General features: G+C 47.5%; 8 protein-coding genes across 8 annotated transcripts; 4 read left to right on the plus strand and 4 right to left on the minus strand.

Moving 5' to 3' along the window:
- Positions 1 to 2,404: 2,404 nt before the first annotated feature.
- On the plus strand, positions 2,405 to 4,342 carry N7466_002094 (hexokinase family protein; the record flags this gene model as incomplete). Its single annotated transcript, XM_057161492.1, has 2 exons — positions 2,405 to 3,039; positions 3,118 to 4,342. 2 exons carry the CDS (start codon positions 2,405 to 2,407, stop codon positions 4,340 to 4,342), a joined length of 1,860 nt encoding a protein of 619 aa, XP_057024777.1.
- A 363-nt stretch (positions 4,343 to 4,705) lies between these two features.
- Positions 4,706 to 5,218, plus strand: N7466_002095 (transcription initiation factor IIA subunit gamma; the record flags this gene model as incomplete). The annotated part of the gene is made up of 3 exons (XM_057161493.1): positions 4,706 to 4,749; positions 4,810 to 4,957; positions 5,072 to 5,218. The coding sequence occupies 3 exons, from the start codon at positions 4,706 to 4,708 to the stop codon at positions 5,216 to 5,218; spliced, it is 339 nt and encodes a 112-aa protein (XP_057024778.1).
- A 367-nt stretch (positions 5,219 to 5,585) lies between these two features.
- Positions 5,586 to 6,910, plus strand: N7466_002096 (uncharacterized protein; the record flags this gene model as incomplete). Its single annotated transcript, XM_057161494.1, has 3 exons — positions 5,586 to 5,745; positions 5,822 to 5,867; positions 5,920 to 6,910. 3 exons carry the CDS (start codon positions 5,586 to 5,588, stop codon positions 6,908 to 6,910), a joined length of 1,197 nt encoding a protein of 398 aa, XP_057024779.1.
- A 57-nt stretch (positions 6,911 to 6,967) lies between these two features.
- Positions 6,968 to 7,509, minus strand: N7466_002097 (uncharacterized protein; the record flags this gene model as incomplete). The annotated part of the gene is made up of 2 exons (XM_057161495.1): positions 6,968 to 7,369; positions 7,438 to 7,509. The coding sequence occupies 2 exons, from the start codon at positions 7,507 to 7,509 to the stop codon at positions 6,968 to 6,970; spliced, it is 474 nt and encodes a 157-aa protein (XP_057024780.1).
- A 3,146-nt stretch (positions 7,510 to 10,655) lies between these two features.
- Positions 10,656 to 13,502, minus strand: N7466_002098 (DUF323 domain protein; the record flags this gene model as incomplete). The annotated part of the gene is made up of 7 exons (XM_057161496.1): positions 10,656 to 10,728; positions 10,793 to 10,874; positions 10,935 to 11,155; positions 11,223 to 12,114; positions 12,169 to 12,384; positions 12,463 to 13,142; positions 13,201 to 13,502. The coding sequence occupies 7 exons, from the start codon at positions 13,500 to 13,502 to the stop codon at positions 10,656 to 10,658; spliced, it is 2,466 nt and encodes an 821-aa protein (XP_057024781.1).
- A 1,104-nt stretch (positions 13,503 to 14,606) lies between these two features.
- Positions 14,607 to 15,470, plus strand: N7466_002099 (type IV pilus assembly protein FimV; the record flags this gene model as incomplete). Its single annotated transcript, XM_057161497.1, has 1 exon — positions 14,607 to 15,470. One exon carries the CDS (start codon positions 14,607 to 14,609, stop codon positions 15,468 to 15,470), a length of 864 nt encoding a protein of 287 aa, XP_057024782.1.
- Positions 15,471 to 15,954: 484 nt separating this feature from the next.
- N7466_002100 (metallophosphoesterase family protein) lies at positions 15,955 to 16,962 on the minus strand (the record flags this gene model as incomplete). Its single annotated transcript, XM_057161498.1, has 1 exon — positions 15,955 to 16,962. The coding sequence occupies one exon, from the start codon at positions 16,960 to 16,962 to the stop codon at positions 15,955 to 15,957; it is 1,008 nt and encodes a 335-aa protein (XP_057024783.1).
- A 211-nt stretch (positions 16,963 to 17,173) lies between these two features.
- N7466_002101 (SMP-30/gluconolactonase/LRE family protein) lies at positions 17,174 to 18,472 on the minus strand (the record flags this gene model as incomplete). The annotated part of the gene is made up of 2 exons (XM_057161499.1): positions 17,174 to 18,189; positions 18,244 to 18,472. The coding sequence occupies 2 exons, from the start codon at positions 18,470 to 18,472 to the stop codon at positions 17,174 to 17,176; spliced, it is 1,245 nt and encodes a 414-aa protein (XP_057024784.1).
- Positions 18,473 to 18,923: the final 451 nt, after the last annotated feature.

Genomic DNA, 18,923 nt, shown 5'->3' on the forward strand with positions numbered 1-18,923 from the left:
AATGGTTGTATGCTGCCCAAGCCTCAGGAAATGGTGGTACTCAACCGAAGACTTGGGGGCTTTCAAATGGTATACACCTGTTGAGATTTTATCGTCAAAGGCCGCAGCTGATGCAGTCATGCGTAGAATTGATGATAACCCGTCCGCCTAGTTGGCACGCGACTGGAGACCGATTGAAGAGCGATCGACCTTCCTCATACAGACGCGCTAAAACGGCAAATGTACAAGACGTCTTCCCATCCGATGGGGCTTGATTGGGGATAGATACCATGTGCTCCGATCTCGGAGGCCATTCTGACAGGGCGTGAGTACTCCGTACCAAAGCCAAGTTTATTTGCTTTTTTTTTCCCTTTTTTTTAAGGTTCAAGCTTGAAGGTCCCCAAACCATAGAACCGTTTGGATTACCAGATTCAGGAAAATTTCCGACTCATGCTGTCAAACTGTAAGTTGAAGCTCATGAAGCTTGAAAGACAAAGTTGAGGCACTCTGGAGCAGACGGCGGTGCACCGGTGGCTCATCTCCCCTTTGCCCTCTCCACTTGCATTGATGACCTCGATGGAGCAGGTGATCGGTTACGGAGAGGTTCCGCTCCATATTTTCGAAACGGGGATGAACCAGCCAGGTGCAAGGGCTGACATCTGGTGGCTGCACACGAAACGATCGAGGCCCTGCGCGGCAGTGTCCACGTTACGAACACGGTTATTTCCGGAGGCCGTACTAGTATGCGCGAATGACGGGTATAGCAGTGATCCATAAGGCAACGGCAAATGACGATAATGTAGCACGTTGTTTCCCCTCTAACCGTGATCCGGCCCCACTTGGTTATGAATGTTCTTCCCAAGGCGATGGAGGGGGATTGGCCGTGCGTTTCCCTTAAGTTCCAAGGCGCCTCCCGGAGGGGCTCGTGTGTTTCGTTTATTTGGAGCCAAGAAGAGGAAGTCTCTCCACGAACGGGGGGTAAAAAAAAAGAAGTGGAATTCGTAGCCGAGATATTCTAACCGAGCTGGACAAAGCCCACGTTTTGGAGGCGTCAGATGGCCAGTAGGGTTACATAGTTCGGGGTTGTATGTGGGTTGTTTGAAAGCCCAGAAGTGGACCTTCTCCGACCGCGATCGTCATCGAAGTTTCCGAAGGATAAACGTTGTTTTTTTCCCTGCAAGTTCGATCAGTGGAATTGTTAAACGGAGTATAGAGTTTCAAGTGCAGGTTATGGAGTAAGCTCCAATCGACGATAACTACCGGGATTTCCAAGTCGTCCACGTCCCCGAAAAAAGAACAGCGTCGCATTGCCTCGTGTCCTCCGATGGTCGCATCTCCAATAGCTTTTTTTTTCTTGATAAAAATATGTTTGGATTTTTATTTTTTAAAGAGATCAAAAAAGAAGGAGTTGCTTATTTTTCTCTCTTTTCTCTCTTTTCCCCTTCTTCTCTCTTGTTCTCTTGTTCTTTCTCTCTCCTCTTATAGGAGTTAATCCGATATTAATTACTTGGGACCCCATTCCCTTGGGGCTCCACTTCCGATGATTCTAATTTCTCTCATCCGAAGCATAAAAGAAAGCGAAATCAAAGAGTGTATGTCAACTTGAAATCTCGCAATTTTCAGGTATAATCTGCCTCAGGCATCACAAGGGATATTCGGGCACTACCAAATCACGACGATCTCCATATAATAGGCTTATCCCCCTGGTAGATCCTTGGTCCCCCAAACAAAATACCGAAAAGGACCCTGGAGCTTCTTTTTGGTCTGCTTCACCCCCTTCCCTTTATCACATACCAAGATTCATACCCCAAGGTACGTAAAACATGACAAGTCCAGATCATGGGTTTCATGTTTCGTTTTTCTTTTTTTTGGCAAGATCAGCTTAAGTTCTTAAGTTCTTACGTTCTGGTTTTCTATCCCCCGCAGTACAGACTGTACAGTACCGGAACTTCTCTGCCCCCTCAAATTTACCAATTATCACCTTGCAGACTGCGTCACTGCAATGTTCTACTTCTCCCTTTTACTGACCGTTGCGAACTAGCTGGACTTTATTTTTAGCGTCTTCCCCACTAGCCGCGCATCTTGAGGCCCAAGCCCGTTCCTTTCTGGCTCGTACCTGCTTCGCATTCCTGAGACCCCCCCCCCGACGTCACGATTAAGACCGGAGCGGGTACTGTGACAGAAAGGCACGGTCTTTTTTTGACTTTCTACTGTTATTTTTGTTTTGATCCTCGGTCTCCACATCCAAAACATCTCGATTTCACCCATAACTACAACGCTTTGCTAATCCGACCTTGGCACTTACGCATCTGGGGTTAAATCGTGTGGATTTATCCCTGGACAATAAAAAAAAAAACCGAAAAAGGGGGAATTGAGGGAGAAAAAGAGAAATAAAAAAAATCCTTTCCCCTAAATTCTGACCACAATGGCCTCGGTCAATTCAATATCGTCTGAGAAAGATCATGATGAGGAGCGTGACATCATGCATGACGATGGGATTGAAGATGAAGAACATGAAGAGTTCAGCATGGAATTGGATGCAGCTCAACAGAAACACCTCGAGTATAACCAGCGACTAGATGAGTTCCTTCAACCCCTTTGCTTGGAAGAGGCTGTGTTGTACAGACTCGCGCGTCGTTTTTCCGGCACATACCGCCATTTGGCCTTGACTTCGGATGAGCAGTTTTTACCCACCCCTGTCACCCAACTACCAACGGGAGAAGAAACAGGTCGCTATTTAGCGATTGATGTTGGAGGGAGTAACTTGCGGGTTGCATTTATTGAGTTACTGGGCGAAGTGGACGACTCGGATGTATCTGCAGACGCCTCGGAGAGATCGCGCGACACCATTCGCAAGGCTCAGCGTCAGCGAGTGAAACGAACACTGGAGCGAGCATGGCCAATCCAGGAGCATTTGAAAATGGACAAGGCTGAGGATTTGTTTGCTTGGATTGGTGATTGCATTGCCGAGGTGGTTGCCGAGAGTCTCACTTCCGATGCAACCAGGAAAGATATCCCTGCCGAATTAGATATGGGGATCACCTTCAGTTTCCCTATCATGTGAGTATATCTGGACTGATTGTTGTCGAGCAACGCCGCAAACCATCTCTAAACATATAAATACTGACTAATCTCTAGGCAAGAATCTCTTGCGGAGGCTACATTGATGCCCATGGGTAAGGGGTTTGCCATTTCTTCAAATCTCAATCTTCGCGACATTCTTCTAAACGGGTATGAGAAACATACAAGACGGCCAGATGATGAAGAAGAGCCTTCCTCCAAACGTCGAAAGTTGTTTGCCTTACCCAAACTGAAGATCCAAGCCATCACAAATGACACAGTCGCAACGCTAGCTTCACTCGCCTATGCGGTCAAATCCTTGCCAAACAGTCGAGTTGCCATGGGAATTATCGTTGGAACGGGATGTAATGCAACAATTCCGATGAAGCTCAGTGAGCTGCACGAGTCTAAGGCAAAAAGTGTCAATATGATGGAGCCGGAAGCCACGGAGACTATCGTCAACACTGAGTGGACAATTTCCGGTGCTGCACCTCCACTCTCCGAGTTGGAAATTACTACTGAATGGGATATCGCATTGGACAAGGCCTGCGCACGCCCTGGCTTCCAACCCTTTGAATATATGACCGGAGGACGATACATTGGTGAATTGATCCGTCTGATCCTGTTCGACTATCTCACTACCGTGACGGGGCTTTCGAAACGAATCCTGCCCGCAAATCTCATTCAAGAATATGCTCTCACCACCACTTACATTTCTGACAACGTCGCCCGAGCTCGGTCGGATCAAGATCTAGCCAAGGAGCTCAACGAATCTCTCCCTCCCCCAGAGAGTAGCGACTGGCATTGGGATGCCCGTACGGCGGGTGCCTTCCGCCGAATTGCTCGGGCAGTACAAAGACGATCGGCCGGACTGATCGCCGCTGCTGTCATTGGATTACTAGCCTGCTGCCGCGAAATTGAGCTGAAGGAAGACAGCAATGTGAACACGCCGGAGAATGCGGCCTCTCCACAAAGCAATGGCGACGTTTCCGCTGTCGTCTCTGATACTGTTGGTAGTACCCAACCAGCTTCCCTCACTCACAATATTCATGGTCACGTTGTTCCGGTCTTACAGCCTATGCCGACAGATTGGCAATTTGGACCCGAGGAACTGGTAGTAGCATACACTGGTGGTATCATTCAACACTACCCGCAGTTCAAAGAAATGTGCCAACAACACATTGATCGTCTGATTATGCGGACTGGTCCGCAAAGGGGAGGCAAATCTGTTTTCTTGCGAGAAGCTTCGGATGGCGGCGTTATCGGTGCGGGTGTTTTGGCTGGGATGGTTGTCAGCAAGTAAAATAGTTAGTTAACAACCTTATGACTCATTTTAGGCGGAGGAGTTTTCAAGTGAGGGGATGGCTTAATATCTAAGAATTTTACTACTGGGGTTGGGACAATCACATAGAAATGGATATGATATCTTGCTGTTGAAATGAGTCTCATTGATATTATAGTCACTTGTAAATTTAACGCAAGTATAAGATTAAGCCGGCTGTCGATAAGTCGACCAAGTGAAATGGAAGATAAGAACGGCAGTGGAGTCATGTGACATCACGTGGGCGATCCTCCCCGCGATCCATCGAGTTGGGGCAACTTAGCATTCGACATTCTCCAGCACCTTCACGTTTTCCTCGAAGAAACATCGATCGCCACCGCGAAGATGGCTGCACAGCAATCTTACTATGAGCTCTACCGCGGTAGCAGGTACGACCGTCACAGGACAGCTGGAGCTGAGATAAAGACTAACAAGAGATGACATCTTAGTCTAGGTCTGTCTCTCACCGACACTCTTGATGATCTGATCAACGAGGGTCGCATCGAGCCTCAGCTCGCGATGAAGATTCTTTCCACCTTCGACAAGGTTGTCACCGAGGTGCTAGCGGACAAGGTCCGAGCTAGACTCACATTCAAGGTATGAAGAGCTTCTTTCGGATCTTGGGCACCATGAAGTGCACAGAAGCTGCTGTGGTTTAGTGGGGACTGCTTTCAGTAATTCAACAAGACTAAATTATTCCTACTTTTCCAGGGCCACCTTGACACCTACCGATTTTGCGACGAAGTCTGGACCTTCCTGATCAAGGATGTATCGTTCAAGCTGGATAACCAAACCACCGTTACTGCAGACAAGGTGAAGATCGTGAGCTGCAACAGCAAGCGACCGGGTGAAGCCTAGATCGTCTACCGTTCAAAGGGTCTTTGGTTTCAGTTTCATGGCGTTCGCACAAGGTGGTCATACAGGCGTTAAAACATCGGGTCTTTTATGGCGTACAATGGGTGTTTTTTAATCCCTTTTCATTTAATCTTTTCTTGCCTCATGGACAACACAGATTATCCAGAACCAATCATATACCCAGCAAATTGAGGGTTGTCAACTCTACTAGTGCATAACGTGATCCTGTTTTGTTGTGTCTCTTATAAGCCGTAAAGCCGTAGGGCGGGTGACCTCATTTCTTATCCGTGCCGATCTCTAAGTTTCCGCTATACCACCTCCGCAACACCACAGCTTGCGCGATCTGTCAAGATCCGCTCAGAACGCTCCCATGCCCAGGACTTTACCCTGGCTCCTTGAGCCAAAGGAGGAGGGACGCGTCAAACGAGAATCAACCCCGCGGAAGCGCTTCAAGCGTGAGGCAGATGCAGACCCGGACTTGACGCCGAAACCACCCACATCTCCCAACAGAAGAGATTTCATGCGATCATGTATGTACTAGTATCAACTTGATCTCCGAGTCCATGTGACTTTTCACAGCAGCTAACAAGCGTTCGCTTTGAACAGCCCAAACCCCACCTACCTCCCCGCCGCGCGCGTGTCCCGCAGAAGAGTACGTCCCGAGCTCGTGAACCAAGCGGAACGATTCCACTCACACCGAATAGATTCCTCGTGGCAGGCCTAGATAAAGATGATGCTTGGGTCATGGTAGAAGATGAATTCTATGCGATCGCGCAAACATTCACCAAGCATCTGCATTATGCGGAGTACGCCCGCCTAAAGAAAGAAGCCAAGGCTCAGAGCGCAACGGCTGCAAGAGAAGTCGAGAGGCCTACAGATTGCCAAACAGCAATTTCAAAGGCGCTTCAATTAAAAAAGGATGCGGAGGCGCTTGATGCGCGCCAGAAAGCTGGCCTCGCTCAGCTGGAAGGACCAGTGGCTGACAACCCGGAGGAGGATACCGACGAAGACGATGGCGTCTGGGCTGGAACACATCTCCACGGTCTAATGACGAGCCCGCGAAAGTCTCGATCTTTGGTTGGGACTCATACTCTCAAATCTGCTACTAGGGCTGCTGCAGGCTTTGGGCAAGCGCCTAGGTCCAATCACGATAGCGCCCATGTTGCGAGTTCTCCTCCAAATGTCCTTCCATCAAGAACGGTGGTGGAATCAAATGAGGTGATTGATCTTGAGACGGCATCGGAGGATGAGTTTGACTTCGATGGACAGATTTACCCTGTTCCCGTCTCATCGACTACTAGACGCCAGGAGAAGGAGGCTACACCAAGTAAAGCCCCGCAATCACAAACTCCAACAGCAAGGCGACAAATAAGCGCCACGCCTATGGAGTCTGTACAGAAAACTCCGACAATGGATAAAGAGAGGCCAATACCGACCCCAAAAACCTCTACATTGCACAGAGAAAGGCCATCAACCACGCCAAAGAACAGCAAGCCAGCAACAGTTTACAAGTCAAGAGTTCAAATGTTATTTGATGACCTCGATGGGCTACCAGAGCCATCTCAGCCGATTTCGTATATCTCTGATAAGAAAAAAGGTTCAAACCCCGGCGACAGCGCAACTAGGGAAGCCTCTGAGACCAACAATTTAGAGTCCAAATCTCGCTATAACGACGTGCCGACTTTTTTGGTGTGATTGCGAAACCCCGAACCCCCTTCGGTTCTTCGGGGACCATATTATATTTCCTGTAGATCAAGCAGATGATCTATCCAAAGCCGCCTCAACCTGTCCGCCCTGAACAGACGCGTCCTGCACACTCTTATCCAACACCTGTATTTCATGAGCTTCGTGGTCTTCGACTGCTGTCGTCTTTAACCATCGCGTCAATGACCTAAGGAGGGGCTTGACACCTCCACGCTCATAGCCCGCACTTGGGCCTGTATTTTCTCCTCCATCAACGGCTGGAGGTCCGTCATCTCGATTGTCGTGCCGTGTCTCGTCATTATCGATCCCCGGCGATCCCGATACATGAACATGCTGTAGCTCCTTTGTCAGAATTGGTCGCTCGCTTGTGGTTTGATTGGGCGATATGACTGACTCCGCATCTGAGAAGCAAGCCGGTGGCTCTTCCTTTCGAAAATTGGTTGGCAGGCCCTGAGGAATCGGTGCTATTAGTTTCAGATATTTTGAACATCGTGGCAGGATCGTGGTCTCTAACTCACAATTTCAAGCACCTTTTCCTTTGGTGTAAATGGAGCCTTCATGCACCTCCAGACTTGTCGGAAACACTCCATACTTGCTGATATTTGTGTTGGGCTGTCTGATTGGGTTCGGGTTTTGCGCGAGTTGATGAAGATCGTGATAAATAGTCCGCGGACGAATGTGAATAAGAACACTGGAGCTTAGTTAAAAGCCAGGTCTTTGTTGCTCGCGATCGATGATCCAGGGCAAGAGGGAACGCTTGGGTGAAGGTCAAAAATCTCAATATGCGAAAAGAAAGAAAGGCGACGAAAGTTGCCGAATGAAAGAATGAATGAATGAAAGAAGACCCCACCAAGCTGCAGATGTTCTATGCCATTGACACCCTGGCCGCAGAATAATGAAAAAGCAAAGATTGCGGCTAGGCTGGGGTACATATAGGAAATCGAACCTGGGCTAGGCATCTCATGCAGTATGCAAATCCATACTAAGCCCGGTTTGTCAAGGGCGCATTGGATTCCCCACCGTTCCCTCGACCCACATGTAGAGCTGGGCGACAGCCGGGCGCGCTCCTGTGGCATGGACAGCGGGCCACTCAAGTTGACAGTCTCGGCAGGGTTCGCCCGCGCAGTCCCTTTGAAGAAAGTCTGTGACACATTCCAAGCTGACGGCCTACACTGTTCTCCCCTGGCGGCAACGGCGGGCTATAGTTCTCCACCGAAGATAGATCGCCAGGGATCCTCGGGTCGCCGACGCAAATCTACCACAAAGAACGTAGAGCCAAGTCCTCGGTGCCTAGGTTGCCTAATTCGGTCTCGCGCGATGCACGTATTCTAATCGCCCGCAAGCGCCATTTACTCCGAACACGCCACGAATCTGCGAGATTTGCAAGTCAGAGAGGGCGCATTACGTGCCTCGATTCTCGCTAGCGTACATGGCTAGGCAGTAAGGTCACTTAGTATGACCTGCAGGCTGCATGTCAGAAAATGCGTCAACAAAACCCGTGCATCATAGGAACTCGGCTATCAGTGGGCCCCCGAGTGGAGAACAAGAAACCTTTTCGAGGTTCCCGAAAGGGTAAAAGGGAGCCTGTTACTGTACAGGGCTCGAGTCTTAGGGAAACCATACTTCATTCTTGGGCCCTTCCAGCTGATGGCACTCCTGGGCTCTTTGATTATTAAGGTTTTCAGCGCAGGGCAAGTCAATGATGACGCCGTTTCCCTAGGCACGCATGGAAGGAATATGCAAATGCGGCCAGTTCAAAGGATGTGTGCCTTTGTTTCTTTCCTATCAATAGACATGAGACAATCTTCAGGGGGAGGATCAACTAGTATACCTCCATGCCTTCGAAATTACTCAAGTACTTCTTTGTTCTTCGTTTCCCTGTCAGCAAGACAAAACTAGGCACTTGAGCACCATATCACATACTGAATACGAGAAAGATCGCAAATCGGCTTGTCGATCGATCCTTAATTTGTTAACTGACAGGGGTGATCCAGACAGTCCATACCGCTTATATTATCCGGGGTATCCTCATTTCTTCGTGATTAGGGCCTCGACTGCACATATTTACACTCCATTACAGCTTCTAGACAAGCACGAAATATTCGGATTCAATAATCGTCCCTGTATTCGTGCTGTCATCGTAATGTATGCTGTATGTGACTCATCGATGTAGTTGTCTAGGCAGCGAAAGTGCAAGCCCTGTCCTAGCACACAACATAACTAATCAGTCACCACCACCTGGGCATCTACCTAATTCCCAACATTGAAGCGACGGATAACTCGGCATACTTTCAACTCCATCTTCTCCGTTTAGAGTATGCCATTCGTTCAAACCCAAAGCAACGTTTACAGAAGTCAAATTTCCAAGTCCTTGCGCGTTAAAAGCTTTATTTACTGTATTTGCGTTTCCTCCCTTGCGTCGGAGCTATGCCGCGTCGAAGACCATCTCACCACCGATCGCGGCGGACTTTTCCCTCTTTTCACGCAGGTACACATTCCTAGATAAGAAAAGGGAAAATGGGCAAATGAGATTCATTTATGGTGGTTCAACTGTCCCAAACCGCCTGCTTTCCACGTCATTCTCAAGGATCAATTTCACCTCCGCCTAGGTGCCTTTTTTAAAGATGTCTTATTATCACTGATATGACTTAATTAAGAGCTCAATTCTCTTCCTAGTATGAGTAAATTTCTTGCAATTATTGTCCCCTTTGGACCCATTTCCTTGCGGCAGCTCCTTTTGCTCGGCCACATAGTCACCTTCATGTACGGTACTGTTTTCTACTTAGCACTTGAGCGAATGACATTTTCTCAAATATCTCCTTATTTCAACAAAATTATCTCATCTTAAAAGAAAAATACAATCATCTCGAAGCCATTTGAGTAAAATAACGCTATGATCCAGGCCTATATGTTTCCATCGTATCTCTTCTTTACCACCATGCTTAGCCTCCTCAAATTCCAATCTCCATGCATAAATGTAAAGACGGGTTTAGGGAGCGGCAAAGCCGCTCGGGAACGAAATTGCAAGCACATGAGTATCACTCGGGACTACGGAGAACAAAATCCAAACCAATACCCCCTCAAGCATCCAAGCACGGGTTCGATCTTAAAATCTGAAATCAGCCCGTCTGGCATGCCACGGGAGATCTCCGCAACGTAAGGTCGGTCAGATATGCGACAATGTTAGAATCCCCTCGACCAGCAATGACCCGAAGAATTGGGTCGGCCCATGGAAAGCTTGGGCTTGCATTCTTTCCTTCATTCATCGAAGTTGCGCTTCCTTCTCGAGCGTTTGCCGTTTTGGTTATGTGAAGCTTTCCTTGCGCTATTAGATTCCATTCTTTGCTGATCGGCTTATCGGGATCGTGTCGGTACATCTGTTTCGGTACGTCATCTGGGTCTTGAGATAGTACATCGCATTGATTAATGGAACGGATGGAAGTCGTTTGATGCATTGGTGATTGATACACATGCATGTATCAATTCAAATCCATTTGTTGACTGAGTCAAGTTAAAACTCACAACTTATTGAAACTAAAAAAAAAAACAAATCATTCAAAGAACTTATGTCGCCAGTTCCACACATGTGCAAGTACTACGTACATAACTAGACTGGTATTATGTTTAGATGTTACATGGTCTGATTGATAGAGCAAGGGCCTGGCATCGGGACGAAGTAGACTGGTGGTTTCAGTCATCGCAATCGGAATTCTTTTTCTATCTCATATAATTAACCTTATTGCGCCAGATCCCTCACCAAGCGTGCTCCAGCCCAGGCATAAACGTAGTTGTGTTGGTACCAATTAACGCTATTACAGGTCAGTGGTAATTCGGAACATATGTATTCAAATTTGGTCCATGTAGCTGACTTACAATGTAGATCGGCCAGCAATCCGAGGCAGCGTCGCCCAGGAGCCACCAAGAACGATATTATGTTTCCCATCAAAGAAGTCGGCTACATTCATAAATAAGATTAGAAAATGTTTCATGGCTCAGGAATAAATTTTCCACTCACAGGTATAACCCGGGTAAATTTCCATGGCCTCGAAGCCTTCGTCAGCCAATAAAGGCGAACTAGTCCACTCCCAGACTCCACCAAATTCACCTTGACCAGCTAGCTGGTCGCCGTTTGGGGTGACAGGAGTTGGATGCCAGTTCTTGAAGCCCACGTTGCAATCTGTGAGATCACGAAACACGGGTGTCGTCAGGGTTCCGTTGACCGCATTGGTTCCATTTCTGTGATTGAGGTCAGTTTCCTTTGCATGATCTATATGGAATGAACGGGACTCTTGTTTTGACGCACCCATGCCCATTCGATGTTTGATCTGCAGTACTCTCCTTGAGTCGTTCCGAATACTGATAAATGCTCTTGACCTCTTCGAACGTGGGGATTCGACACTCCACCCATTTAGCATAACTCGCCAGCTCGTCGTAAGAAGCAATGACGGGCCAATCATGTGCAAGTTCCAAAGGAACAGAGCCCAAGACAGTTCGGACTGAAAAATTATTCAAATACTCCTCGGTGGCCCCAGGGCTTGATCGGCTGATTCCCTTGGCAATCGGATACGCTTGATCCGGGTGAACAAGCAACCAAGACGCCGGAATTGCTCGGGATCGATTGGCTTGCAGAAACTTCGCATATTCACCATTTGTGATCGGTCGGGCAAGTGCCTCGAAAGAGTGAACAGTAAGTTTCTTCTGGGGCTTTTCGTTATCCCAGCCAAAGGAATCTCTGGGCATGTTATCTTTGTCCGAGTCCTCAAGGCCGATTGTCATGGTTTGTTTGGGGATGCGGAACCATTGATTTGGTTTAGCATTGCTTTTTGCGTCTTGAGCCATCCGACCGAAGTCGGGAGTGTCAATACCAGAGGGCGGTAGCGCTTTCTCACTCTGCAGCAGCATGTAAAGGAATGTTTCCAGATGCATGGCCTCATGCTCGAAACCGATCCACAGAGCCTCGCCCAGGCATCTATCTTCTAAGGTCTTGCTATCCTCAAGGAGCGATCGCACCCTGCTTCTAACTCGCACCTGGTAGTCCAAGATCTCATCCAAGGCAGGCCACGAATCGGGAGTTTCGCTGTGGGAATGACACTGTTCGGGGTCGTCAACATCGGGGTCAACTCCTCGCTCGAATATTTTTTGGTAATATTTAGGATCAGTAGGTTTTCCCCGTGTTGCGCGGGTTAGATGGATATCTATTTCGAACGATTAGTACCCGCACTAGTATTTCGAAGAAGTGGTAGACGAACCTGAAAATGTCGGTATATGACCAAGATAAAAGATCAATTCATTTCGGAGCTTGATTGGCTTGGAGAGAAGATCTGCCCGAGGAATCATGGTCTTTGTCACGGTATCCCATGCAGTCCACAGCGATTGGAAATCTTTCAATGTCGGAATAGGTCGTGCTGCATATTGAGAAGGCCGAGTTGGGACATCAATAGCTGCTGGTGAGAGGAAATGAATATCTAAGAGATTCTCCATGTCAGCATATGGTTATAGCACTTGAGATGACAAGCAAGAGAAATAGCCTTGTTTGCACGCACGGTAGTTGTCCTCGGAATTTCCAAATTCCATCTGGGGGATTAACCCCGCACTACGACAGAGTTCATCCCGCTCCTCTCTGCTATATTTGTAGGCATCTTCGAACTTCAGCTTCTCTCCTTTCCGAATTAAAATGTCATTGATCGTGACATCAACTTTTGGGGAATAAAAAGCTTGATGGCAGCCATTTTTGGCGTCATAGTTAGTCACCACTTCCCAGTCCTCATGCCGGAAAGCTTCAAAGCCTAGTACAGTGTTTGCGTGACGCAATCCATTTTCATAGAATGCGCGAGTGATTCCCTGAGAATCATTATAAGCGCTGTAAACCCTTTCAGGTTCTTTGCAAGCATCCAGTCCAATCAGAAGGAAATCTGATGGCCCGAGGAGCCTGGAGAAACCACCAAGAAAACCTGCTGCTTCGGAGCGGGTGAAGTTTCCGATGGAAGATCCCATCGAAAGCACAATCGTTGGCCTGGTGCGATTTTCTGGCTTCTGCAGCCAGTCATGAGCATCGTCATAGGTACCGTGGAGCCCATGAAATCCAACATATTTGAAGGTCTCCGGCGAGATCTCGGAGAATGTTCGTTGTAGTTCCGCCAGGGACAGGTCCAACGCGTAGTAGTCCACGCGCTTTTCTGTTCGCTCGCATTCACGTAGAAGGATCTCGATTTTCCTCAGATTTCTGAAACAAACTGTTAGAGATGGCTGGCAATGAAGTACAGGCCTAAGGAGCAACTAACCCACTGCCAAGTTCGACCAGTTGTGCATTTTCCGGAATCCGTTCCACCATTCTCTTTGCATGTGTAGTCAAGAGTTCAATCTCAGCGTTGGTGAGGTAATATTCGTCCAGATAAGTGATCTTCTCGAACAACTTGAGTCCTTTGGTGTCATATAGCAGAAGGGTGGGAAATGAGGGTGGTCTGCCCTCGGGAGGACTCAGATTCTTATAAAGCTCATCGACGAGAGAAAAGTCCATATCATCATCTTGATGTATATTGACAATGTCAACACCGTCGATGTTTGTGAGTGCTGATGGAGACATTTTTACCTCTAGAAATGTCTTGGGTGAAAGGAACAAAATTAAAGGCAACTATGAGGAGAAAGAAAACATAAGACTGAAGAAGAGGGGCGGGGGGGCGGAGGGGCAGAGGGGAGTTTCTAGGTTTAAATGCAAGAGCTATGGGAAGCTTTGGGGCTTTCCAGGAACAGAAGCGAGGTGAGCCCCGAACAATCTTGGATACGGAATCATAGGAATCATAGGAATCATACTAAAGAAAGAAAGACAAGTCTATGACAAATCATCACAACAGAAACAGAAGGAACGGCCCGGTATACAGCGGTCCAATCATCGGCGATCATGCCACAGAAAAGTTGGAATCAAAACAAGGCAGAAAGCAAAATTGCAGTTGCATTTGCAGTTTACAGCAGAAATCTCTATGCATAGAGACAAGCTGGCCAGGGTTGATGACCGATGTCGACGCAAGATTCACCCGCTGGACCCGGTTTTGGACCCACCGTCATGTTTGCATTGAACACCCCCGCAAGTCTAGAGCGCATATATCAGCCCAAGACAGCCAATCGCAATCCTCGACCCATATTATCAGATGGTACACACGGAGTGACATAATGACCTTGCCTGTTTGCATCCTATGCACATTACCCGATTCGGACTAGAGGTGGAGCCGCCCCATCGGCTGAGGTCATGGCTCCTGTTTGCCTCGTTTGTCAGGTTTGCATCCTCCCCAATTATAGTTTCTTTGTAATCAAATCGTTCCTTTTAAACTCAAGTGTAGTTTAGTTACTTCGTATTTATTTTAGTCTCTGACTCAACTCCGGTCTGAAAGACTGAATCAAGTTAGATCCTTGCCACAAAGAAAATCTCTTTGATCTTGAATAATAACAAAGTCGATTGTTTGTGTTTTGTCTCTTTCCCAAGATTATCATCAATGCCCATCAACAATGAATATCTTGAACAAAAAGCCCTCAACTGATAACAATGGCTTTATCGAAGCCAGTGTCCTCAGGCTGAGTACTTATAGTTCGATGTCTCCCCAATGAAAAACATGACTTACTCAATCTGCCACTACCCAGAACATCATTAAACAATCCAAGAGAAAGGGTAAAAATTCTCCCTACTATAACTAACATGAATATCCTCAAGAAAACCTCCAAGTTCAGCATTAGCCGACTTCTTCGACAACACAAAGACAAGAAATCCAACAGTTCCAAAACTGAAGAAACAGATCCCATTATAAAAGTCATCCAACTAACTGCTCAAGTCGTTAGCCTGGAACAAAATCTAAAGCAAGCCATTGACACCGTGCACTCGCTCAAGGCCCAGCTGGCAGAGTACGACGTCCTTCTAGCACATGCCAACTGCCGTGTTGCTGAGTCTACACCTCCAGCATTCCATATTGAAGCTCACTCATCCAATCAAACCAGCTCTATCCTGATCCCCAAGATGAGCCCCACTCGTGTATGGATTGATGACCTTTGGCTCTGCAATGCCGCTGATAACACGCCTCTTCAAGAAGCAGAAGCATACTGGAAAAACGGGAATTCCCAGTGCGCTCTTGAAATTGTTTCGCAGGCAATCGATTCCAATCCTTTCCTATCCCCTGCCGAAGAAATTCGCTGCCGGATCTTTGCCGCTGCAGTTTTTCACTCCACGGGGCATTTTGAAGAGTCCAACCGTCGTATCGGAATAGTGCTACAGACCATGGAAAAGTGGACCCGTCTCAACCGGCCTCAAGATGATTTAATAAGTATTGCTCATTATGTCCAAGGACGAAACCTCATGGAGCTGGGAGAGTTCACTGATGCTTACTATTCCCTCTCTCGGACTCTCTGCACACCTGGATATCATACCAAAGCGCGCGATTATCAAAAGAATGCTATAATTGAGTTCACTCGCCAAGTGGCAATGGAAGATAACAAATCTGTCTCTTCGTCTTTGCGCCCCATTGTGAGTCGGACCGAAAACGTTCTAGATGAAGAATACCTGTCGTAAGTTCTGCTGATATACTCTCTTTCAATTTTAGGTTGTGCTTCTATCGACATTTTGGTCCAAGTTAATCCGATTTCTAATTGCGACTACTCTTTACGTGCTAAATGAAGACCTTGAATGATGACTGGTACTAGATGATGACATACTGCCAGGTGCAGTTTCAGCAGACAATCATATTTTAGAAGCTGCTTTGTTTTTTTTTTTTAAATAAATATAAGATGAAAAATAAAACAACTTCAACTCTGAACTTTACAATATCTCGGGCATTTATTTGTCTATATGTAGTCTTTTAATAATGCATGTAACAATCAATAACTTGGTTGTTTATGAAACGATCTGAAGAGCGTAGATGTTAAATGAGCTCAAGGTCTTTCTCAAATAATGCCCACCCGTAGTTAGCACTATATAGACCACATTCACTGAAACAGTTGCTTGAAGTAGTAATCTCAGAAAAGATACTGGCAGGCACTCACCATATGTACACTGTTTATACAACCACTGTCTCGCCACCTTCTTTCTTTGGAATGTTGGGGGCTACCGGCTCATCGGCACATTCCACTTGAACTATCCGATGCCCAATTTTCCCCTCGGAGGCCTCAATCACAATTGCGCTCAACTGATTGCCGTACAAGCACGCTGAATCCAGTCCAATCGTATACCTGCCTAGCTGCAAACGCCGCTTCGCATCGTGACCGAACACCACGGTAGTCTTGGATTGCAGCCCATCTTGCCAGCGATCCCATTCAGTCACCCAGCCCTCTTCTCCAGAAGCCTCAGCCGGTGTAAATCCACTCACATCACCAGGCGCACGCTCGAGGCTCCGCATATGCATTATAGAGTATGGATCCTGCTCTTCAAGTGGGATGCCGGGAACGAGGCCCGCATGCGTAACGACTAGAGTGTCGCCATATGGGCTTGATAGGTTGTGAGGCAGCTTGATGCGCAAAATCAACGGCAGTGCGGCAAGCCAGTCGAGGTGGTGTTGAGAAAGTGCTGATGCCGTGCTGTATGTTGCAGAACTGTGTTTCTTTTCGGGTATCTCTGGATCTCGGGCAGTGGAGCCAGGAAGTCTGGTAGAAGCTTCGGAGATCTCAGGTGCGGGCGAAGTACCAGGTACGTTTTCGGGATTCTGTTGAACGTCCTTTGTCGCCCTTATTTCTGCGGCCGCATTCAGGACGGCATTTTCGTGGTTGCCTCTTACTGCGCTGGCGCCTAGCTTAATAGCTAGATCGACAACACCAGGACTGTCGGGCCCTTTATTGACTAGGTCGCCGACTAGTATAAGATGATCTCCTTTGCGTTTGTCGAAGTCAACTTTCTCCAAGAGGGCCTCGAGGGACTTTCTCATTCCATGCACATCGCCTATAATAACCAATCGTCCAGTAGCAGTGCCATTTTCAGGAAATGGTGAGAGTAATTGCGGGATCCAGCCGTTTGGTAGGTCTGAGATGAATTTTATGATTGGAAATAACTTGGTAGCCTTCGTGGAAGTCATTTCTTTTTGGCTGAAGCATGTATTTATTGGAGGGAAAGTGAAAGTGGAGACCATGTGATTTGGAAGACGCGCCATAGGCTCGCCGCTAAGTAAAGTATAATAACCCGATGTAGACTAGCGTGGTTTGTAGGTACCGGGTCTGTTTAGAAATGACCCTTTCACCCTGTGTATCCCTCGCTAGAATCCATGACTACCCGAGGGATCATCTCTCCTATCCCTCAGTCAAATTTATCAGGAGCTTATAGATATAATATTGCCCAGTCAACAACCACATCGCCTGGTTTCCCTTTTGAGGTCCCCGCTCAAGATTGAAGATAATATCACCCGGGGTGTTGATCTTGCCCAGTAAGAGTCCAGAAAGGGGGTCAACGACATCCACTCCACCCAATACCGCGACGAGAAGATATCCATCTCTGGTAACCTGTATTCCGTCCGGCCATCCGCTCTCCGCCTGGTGGACTAGACGGGCATTGCTGAGGATTGAGCCTGTCACGTCGAATGCCCAGACATTCCGCAAGCTGGCCGGTTTAAATTCCAACGGCTTACCTGCAATGGAGTCTGAGTCGGCGACGTACAGAGTTGATCCGTCAGGCGAGAACGCAAGTCCATTTGGTGTCGAGACAACCGAGTTCGAGACTGCCACTAGCGCTTTCGTTTTGGTGTTGAAGAAGTAGATGCCGTTGGGGAGTTCGGGTGCCTGTACACCGGCGAAGTCTTGGGACCAACCATATGGAGGGTCAGTGAACCAGATATTTGAGTTCGAGTCGAAGATCAAGTCGTTGGGACTATTGAGGTGGCGTCCACGGAAGTTGTTTACAACCGGGATCGCGGTGCCATCAAGTGGGTTGAGCGACCAGATCCCTCGAGCTGGCCCTCCGTTGGTAGTCAAATAAATACGGCCCTTGTGATATCTTGCTCCATTGACATTTGCTAAGGGTGGGTTTGTCTCAACTTTTCGTGCCTTGTGAGTATTCACATCAATTGCCCATAGCCAACCTGTGACACTAGTGTCTGCGTAGAAGAGTTCATTTGTTTCTGGGACAAATGCAGGCGCCTCGTGGACATGTGGAGGCTCTCCCTCGAAAAACTGGATTTTCTCCAGCTTTGCCTGCGAGCCAATGATGTTGAAAAATGAAAAATCCCATGCGATAAAATCTTTAGACTTAATCTTTGTCAAAGCGTTTTGAAAGGAAGGCTCTTGTGACTGAATGTCATATAATGGGGTCCCTGAAAATCGATCAGTATCGAGTCGCCCCCAATAGGTATACACAAACAACTTACTGATACCACCAGCCTCCCATTCGCCAGGGATCACAGCAAGATTATCTTTCACAAATGAGACTGAAACGTTTTCGAATTCAGGCGGTATATTGTTCAAATATTCACTATCGCTTTGTAATATGTTTGGATTGACATCCGGAGTAACGGGTTGTTGGCTAAACCCAAGGAAGCTGAGGCAGGGGAAAGCATTTCCGGAGAAGGCAGAAAAAAGCGAAGTACTGAGGTCCATGACGTTAATATCCTCTGAGTCTCAAACAATTTTTATTGTGCTTAGGAGTCAATGGATTTGAGGTTTCTTTTTCGTGGTTAGGCTGAGGGGACGGGGCAAGTCCGAACCAACCCCCTAAATCTCGTACCGAAGCCCCGCGCAGAAGAAAAGCCTGTGCCCCACTAACAAAGCCACCCAAATATGCATAATGTGATGCAGAAAAGCATGCAGATATCCTTTTTCGGATTTTGTGTGACTCTAAAGGAAGAGGTTTGTTCGTGATTCATACTACACGAGGACCTTGGGGACATTGTGTTCCCCCTATGGAAGAAATGAAGTGCAAGGATTTCAAGTAGCTAGAAGGAAGCATGTAATAAGTACAAGTAAAGATCGGCGCACAGCTCGCATGTCTCTAGGTAAGGAACTTACTAAGGATGTACCCAGTAGCCCTGGGGTTAACAAACCTTGGTGT

Source organism: Penicillium verhagenii (assembly GCF_028828195.1).
Source record: "Penicillium verhagenii strain IBT 33310 chromosome Unknown utg000003l_segment0_segment0, whole genome shotgun sequence".
Lineage (NCBI taxonomy): Eukaryota > Fungi > Ascomycota > Eurotiomycetes > Eurotiales > Aspergillaceae > Penicillium > Penicillium verhagenii.